General features: G+C 53.5%; 1 protein-coding gene across 1 annotated transcript; it reads left to right on the top strand.

Moving 5' to 3' along the window:
• Window positions 1-325: 325 nt before the first annotated feature.
• On the top strand, window positions 326-3,587 carry LOC137664951 (acrosin-like). The gene is made up of 6 exons (XM_068403638.1): window positions 326-374; window positions 999-1,225; window positions 1,542-1,751; window positions 2,090-2,355; window positions 2,635-2,780; window positions 3,249-3,587. The coding sequence occupies exons 2-6, from the start codon at window positions 1,152-1,154 to the stop codon at window positions 3,585-3,587; spliced, it is 1,035 nt and encodes a 344-aa protein (XP_068259739.1). The 5' UTR covers window positions 326-374; window positions 999-1,151.
• The last annotated feature ends 3,834 nt before the right edge of the window (window positions 3,588-7,421 follow it).

Below are 7,421 nucleotides of genomic sequence, written 5' to 3'. Positions count from 1 at the left end.
GAAACTAATTTCAATGCCTAGTAAACACTAAGGGAAGTGGCTTATTTGGCTTCAGGTGGAGTGGCACGCTGCAGTGTGGCTGACAGAAGTCTAACTACATGCGGTGGTTCTCAGGAGAACCTGTGTAAATTGATGCAACAAATGAAACACAAACATTAGCCTATAAATCCAGTACGGGCGGTGCGGGGCGGGGGGTGGGGAGATCTCTACCTGAGATGTACAAACAGAAAAAGGCATTAAAATGCTGATGACTTTTTCTTTTCACGGCTGCCCTGCACTCCAGCATGTGAGCAAGGCTCCACCACACAGCTGTAGAAGGCAGACTGAGGAGATGAGGCTGATCCAGGGCTTACCAAAGCCCCGCAGATTGGCATGTGGGGCTGAGAGCAGGAGCATCCCTCTCTGCCTAGAGATGAACATTGCTTGTCCTTGGCCACGCGTACCAGGTGCCACAACTGCCCTTGTCACCGCTGGCCCAGAAGAGCACTAGAACTCAGAGACAGCAAGGGCACGAGGCTGGCCGAGGGCGTTGCTGTGGCTGACACAGCCAGCGTGGACTGTGCTGCATCTGCGTTTCGCTGTGCGTTGTGCAGGAGGCTTGACACTGCTTGGGTACTCTTGGCTTATTTGGCTTGTGCGTCCCTGCCTGCCTGCCACGGCTGCAACCAGATTGGCTCTTTAACGGCCAAACGTGCATAGTGCCTGTAGTAGTTCTGTTGTCTGGGGTATGTTTTTTGGAGAGGACCTGGTGGCAAACGGCTGCAGAGAGCAGGGTGGCGGTGACCTTCCCAAAGAGGCTGTGATGCCACACTTGTTTCTTTCCTGCTAGCTGTTAGCAGGCAGTGCTGGGAGCCAGGCGCTGCTGCCTGCCACGGTGCCTGCACACCCTCATCGCGCAAGCAGAGCGTTCAGCGGGGGTCTGTCGGGACTATGTGATCCCAGATTGTGCCTCCCCTCGTGCTTTGGAACCCGCCATGTTGCCCCCCGCCCATTGGCCACCGTGCCCAGCACCCGGAACCAGCCCCTCTGTGACATCATCCCCGGGGCCAAGGGCACCACGGGCACCGTCAGTGCTGCCAGCACTCCGTCGGCTGCTGCACTGGTGGCGACCAGCCCTCGGTTCTTGCAGCTGACACGTGCTGCTGGCAGCGATGAATTTCCTCCCCCTCGTCATCATCCCGCTGGCCGTGTGCTGGCCTGTGCACGGCGCGTGGGACAGCTGTGGGTAAGTGGCCCGAGTCTCTGGGAGGGAGCTTGGGCAACACTTCTGGGGTTCACTGTGGGGTGCGCGCTTGTCCCCCGTGGCCACGACACAGCTTTCCCAAGCCCATGTGGGAGCCTCGGTTCCTTGCCAGCATCCAGGCTGCTGGCACAACTTGTGTGTGGGGCTAAAGCAGAAGCAGGCACGGGCAGACACATGCCCCACGGGGTTCCCTGGCCCTGCTGTTCATGCAGCGCCTGGTGGGGAGGGAAGACGGCTGCCCTTCAGCCTGAAGAGCAGCAAGCCGTCGAGCAGGACAGTGATGAGTTTCTGCTTACAGAGGGTCCTGCGGGCTCCGGCCCATGGCTTCTTACTACGGCCACGGGTCACGCGTCGTGGGTGGCACAGATGCCCAGCCAGGAGCCTGGCCCTGGATCGTCAGCATCCAGGCTCCCGCGGGACCAGGCATGGGCACGGGGCATGTATGTGGAGGGTCCCTCATCAGCGCACAATGGGTCCTGACAGCAGCCCACTGCTTCACCAAGGTCAGGTAAGGAGGAGCAGGGAACGGGCATGTCCCCGCAACACCAGCAGGTGCCCTGCCCGCAGCACCACGTGCTGCTCCCATCCCTTTCCTTTGCAGCACGCCCAGTGCCCAGGCACTCCCGAGCCCAGCTGAGAGACTGCTCAGGAGAAGGCTGGGCTCGTGCCACTGCTGCCTAGCAGCCTCCAGCTCCACGCTCCTTGTGCCTAAGGCACGCTAGGGCAGTCGCATCCTCCGTAGCGCTGCTTGCCTCTGTCCCTCGTGAAGCAGGAGGCAGGGGACTGCTGGGCTGCTGCAGCACGTGGCTCTGCTCCCTCTGAGCCCTCTCTCCATCCGCCTTCCAGCCACATCAGCATGTGGCGCGTGGTGATCGGGGCCACCCAGTTGAGCCAGATGGGCCCTGAGACCCAAGTGCGCAGTATTCAGCGGCTCCTGGTTCACGAACACTACGTTACGCGCGTGGAGAGGAACGACATTGCCTTGCTGGAACTGGACCAGCCTGTCCAGTGCGGCTACTATGTACAGCTCGCCTGTGTGCCCGACGCCTCGCTGAGAGTGTCGGAGCTGACCACCTGCTACGTCAGCGGCTGGGGTTTCACGACTGCAAGATGTGAGTTGCCAAAAGCGCTCGTGTCCTGAGGGCAAGCTTGGCACACTGGGGAGGCGGGTTGGGCTTCCTGAGAGCAGAGGCGACAGCCCGAGTCAGGCTACGGGGACGTGTGCCTATAGAGACGTGGGCCTGAGCCATTGCCCAAAGCAAGAGAGAAGGGAAAGCCCGCTACGATGCCTCTCCAGAGGCAGAGGCAAGCCCTAGGGAAGGGGTTCGCCCAGACAGGGGAGGAGAAGTGGCCACGAGCTGCTGGCTGTTAATTCCTTCCTGTGCTCACAGCTGGAAGACCCAGCGATGTGCTGCAGGAGGCCCAGGTCCACCTCATCGACGTGAAGCTCTGTAACAGCAGCCAGTGGTACAGAGGGGCCGTCCACAGCCACAACTTGTGTGCTGGCTACCCGCAGGGTGGCATCGACACCTGCCAGGTAGGAGCGTGCTACGAGTCACCCCCAGCAGCACAGGCAGCCCAGTCACCACCGCCCAACCCTACCCCGGCGCGTGCTGTGCCTGAGAAGTCACCCTCCCACCGCTGGGTCCCCACCGCTGTCGGGGCTGACCTCCCCTTGCCCACGTGCAGGTCCTTGCCCAGTGCCCCCCTTGTCCCAGAGACCCACAAAGCCCAGCCAGTGCTCTTGGCAGCCCACAGGCCCAGATCCCAGGCCTGGAACATGCGTCCCCCACACACCCAGCAGCACTGTGCAGAGGTGAGAGAGAGCCCCACCCGACAGGCCCACGACCCCCCTCCCACACAAGGCTCTGCAGGCCCCAGCACCTGAGCAGAGCCTTTCTGCGCAGTGAGCACAGCTCTGGCAGGTGCTGTGAGAGAGAAGGAGCCAGCCGGAGCGCTGGCAGCGGCCACCCAACACCACCTAATGCTCCCTCCTCCGCTGCAGGGTGACAGCGGTGGTCCTCTTGTGTGCAAAGACAACAGCGCTGACTACTACTGGCTTGTTGGGGTGACCAGCTGGGGGCAAGGCTGTGCGAGACCAAGGCAGCCCGGAGTCTACACCTCCACTCAGCACTTCTACGACTGGATCCTGGTCCGGATGGGACTGCGCCCAGCAGTAACGACTACTCCAGCGCCACGGCCAGTCTTCACCACAACCCCCTTTCAGAGGCCAAGGCCGACAGCCACGCAAACGGGCAGCTTTAGGCCCTGTCTATTTCCGCTCCAGAAGCTCATGGACTTCTTTAATCTGCTGCAGGAGCTCCTGCAGTACCTAAGGGGGTAAAAGGCTGCAGCAGCAAGATGGGCAGGATCCAGTGCAGGCTGCAGGTTACCATCGCCATTTCCCCCTGGGGCAATGCCTGCCCACGCAAAGGCAGCCGCAGCTCCTCCGAGCGCACACATCCTCTGAAGCTGACTTAGCTCTTGAAATAAAGTTGCCAGTTTTCACAGCTAACCATGCTTCAGTGCGATTCAGTCTCCTGTGCAAGGCAAGGACTTCATGCGCGGCGCCTGCAAAATGAGGCTGCAGGCAGACAGTAGGGCACAAAGGGCCAGAGTGACTCAAAAGGGCTGGAAGCGTGCCTGCTCAGAGAGGAGGGTGCTCAGAGCCAGTGTGGGATGGAGACTGGCACTTTGAGGCTAGCAAGAGGAGAGGACAAAATGATGTGACATGCCGACAGCTTTGGGGGCATGCATTAAGCTGAAGCACACCTGAAGGCTGTGCGGCCATTCGGCATGATTTGGACAGACTGGAGAGCTGGGCAAAGAGGAACCTAATGAGGTTCAACAAGGACAAGTGCAGAGTCCTGCACCTGGGAAGGAGTAATAAAACGCACCAGTACAGGTTAGGAGGCGATCTGCTAGAGAGCAGCTGCGTGGAGAAGGACCTTGGAGTCCTGGTGGACAAGTTATCCATGGGACAGCGATGTGCCCTTGTGGCCCAGAAGGCCAATTGTATCTTGGGGTGCATTAAGAAGAGTGTGTCCAGCATATTGAGGGAGGTCCTCCTCCCCCTCTACTCTACCCTGGTGAGACCTCATCTGGATTATTTCGTTCAGAGAATCACAGAGTCACAGAATGTTTAAGGGTTGGAAGGGACCTCTGGAGATCATCTCGTCCAACCCCCTGCCAAAGCAGGTTCACCTAGAGCATGATGCACATTGTCATGTTCAGGTGGGTTTTGAATATCTCCAGAGAAGGAGACTCCACAACCTCCGTGGCAGCCTGTTTCAGTGCTCTGCCACCCTTAAAGGAAAGAAGTTCCTCCTCATATTCAGATGGAAGTTCCTGTGTTTCAGTTTGTGCCCATTGCCCCTTGTCCTGTCCCTGGGCACCACTGAGAAGAGTCTGGCCCCCTCTTCCTGACACCCACCCCTAAGGTATTTGTAAGTGTTGATAAGATCCCCTCTCAGTCTTCTCTTCTCCAAGCTGAACAGACCTAGCTGTTTCAGCCTCTCCTCATAAGAGAGGTGCTCCAGTCCTCTGATCATCTTTGTAGCCCTTCGCTGGACTCTCTGCAGTAATTCCTTCTATTTCTTGAACTGGGAGGCCCAGAACTGGACACAGTACTCCAGATGTGGCCTCAGCAGGGCCATGTAGAGGGGCAGGATAACCTCCCTTGACCTGTTGGCCACACTCTTCTCATGCACCCCAGGATACCATTGGCCTTCCTGGACACAAGGGCACATTGCTGGCTCATGGTGAACTTGTTGTCCACCAGAACACCCAGGTCCTTCTCTGCAGAGCTGCTCTCCAGTAGATCAGCACCCAACCTGCACCGATACATGGGGTTATTCCTCCCAAGGTGCAGGACTCTACACTTGCCTTTGTTGAACTTCACGAGGTTCCTCTCTGTCCAGCTCTCCAGCCTGTCCAGGTCTCGCTGAATGGCAGCACAACCTTCTGGTGTATCTGCCACCCCTCCCAGTTTTGTGTCATCAGCAAATTTGCTGAGTGTACACTCTGTTCCTTCATCCAGGTCACTGATGAATAAGTTGAACAGGACCGGACCCAGTACTGACCCCTGGGGAATACCACTAGCCACAGGCCTCCAAGTAGACTGAGCACTGCTGATCACAACCCTTGGGGCTCTGTCGTTCAGCCAGTTCTCGATCCACCTCACCGCCCACTCATCTAAGCCACACTTCTTGAGCTTTCTTATGAGGATGTTATGGGAGACAGTGTCAAAAGCCTTGCTGAAGTCAAGGTAGATAACATCCACTGCTCTCTCCTCATCACGCCAGCCAGTCATGTCGTCATAGAAGGCTATCAGATTGGTCAAGCATGATTTCCCTTTGATGAATTCATGTTGGCTACTTCTGATGACCTTCTCCACATGGCATCCAGACTGAGCTGCTCCATCACCTTTCCAGGGATGGAGGTGAGGCTCACCGGCCTGTAGTTACCTGGGTCCTCCTTCTTACCCTTTTTAAAGGCTGGAGTGACATTGGCCTTCCTCCAGTCCTCAGGAACCTTTCCTGTTCTCCATGACCTTTCAAAGATGATGGAGAGTGGCTGGGCAATAACTTCTGCCAGTTCCCTCAGCACTTGTGGGTGCATCCCGTCGGGGCCCATATATTTGTGGCTGTCCAGTTTGTCTAAATGATCTCTAACTTGATCCTCCTCAACCAAGGGAAAGTCTTCCTTTCTCCAGACTTTCTCTTGAACCTCCAGGGTCTGGGATTCTTGAGGGCTGGCCTTAGTAGTAAAGACTGTGGCATATTTCATATATGATTTTCAATATATGTTCTTTTTCATCGATCACTGACAAAAATGAAAGATATGTCACTGTGTGGCACTTGGTGTTATGTAAATCAACACCTTTATTTCCTATTTTTCATTTAGAAATAACTTTTTTTTTCTAAACCTGTAGAAGTATTGCTGTTTTAACAGCCCACTGTAAGCTGGGCCTATAAAATTCATATGTCTTTTTCTGAACAGTACAAGCATATTATTTTAAGCTTATGACCACAACTTTGACATCAGCATTTGAAAAAAGGGCATCAAACAGTAAATTACAAGTTAATGGAGGGCTTTGGTCCCTTCATAACTCACTTGCAGTGAATTTGAATGGATGCATTGTTTCCAGAACTGTAAGCATGTGAAAATTGGGATTGATGCTGAAAATTGTAATATCCCTAACTTGATCTTAAACAGTTACACCCTGCTCAGTTGAAGCTTGCTGAAACAGCTGAAGATACAGACATAAGACACTTTTGGTAAACTGTAGGCATTTGTAATCTAAACTATTATTCTTCTCATCATCAGAGAAAGTGAAGCAGAGAGATCCCTGAGTTTTACAGAGATATTCAGCCGTCAGATCAACTATGTGTTGGTCAACAAGTCAACAACATTTCTGCATTGCCCAACAGCGCTACTTTATTCACCCCTTGTTGGACAACACTGGTGACAGGATTGAATTTCTGTTAGCTTTGACCCCTGCTCATGTATTCGGCCTACAACTATTTTTTCGTCTCTCACACTATATTTTTTTATAACATATGGTCTTTCACCTCTAGGGCTAGAAAGCCAGATGTCCACGGCTCTTTTGGTCAATACTTATGCTGCCAATCATAGCCTCTTTAAACACAGATAGAGAAAATTACAGAGAGTTTGTTTTCATATCCCTAGTCTAAACCTATTTACCAGACTCATAATGATGCTCTAAAACAATATCTGTGCGTAGCCTAGTCATACATAAACTGCTGTATTTTAGTTGTTAAGTAATGGACAACCAATGAAGCAGCTGTTGAAATATTGCACTGGGTTTTTCTCTCTCAAGCTGAAGGACAGAATTTGCCAGTTTATTTTATCAATATCATACTGATTTAAACTAGATAAAAACAATCATCTTAGCTCATAGATTTGGTAGCTGGAAAGATTGCATCATCTACATTGTAATGCTATACTTTAATCATTTTTGAATTAAAAAGGAAAAGATACTTTCCAATGTCCACAGTGTAGTAACCCAAAAACCGCTAAACTGTTGCATGCAAGACCGCTAAAACTATAATTCTGCAATGACCAATTCGCAAACTAAGAGGTTTTATGCAATAATTAATCAAAATATGGATCTGAATGGTCAGTTGTCCTCTTCTCAAAAGTGAGTTAGGATAAT

The sequence above is a fragment of the Nyctibius grandis genome, chromosome 6, assembly GCF_013368605.1.
Source record: "Nyctibius grandis isolate bNycGra1 chromosome 6, bNycGra1.pri, whole genome shotgun sequence".
In the NCBI taxonomy this organism is placed as follows: domain Eukaryota; kingdom Metazoa; phylum Chordata; class Aves; order Nyctibiiformes; family Nyctibiidae; genus Nyctibius; species Nyctibius grandis.
Note: the sequence above shows the minus strand (reverse complement) of the source record. Positions and strands in the feature narration are given on the sequence as shown.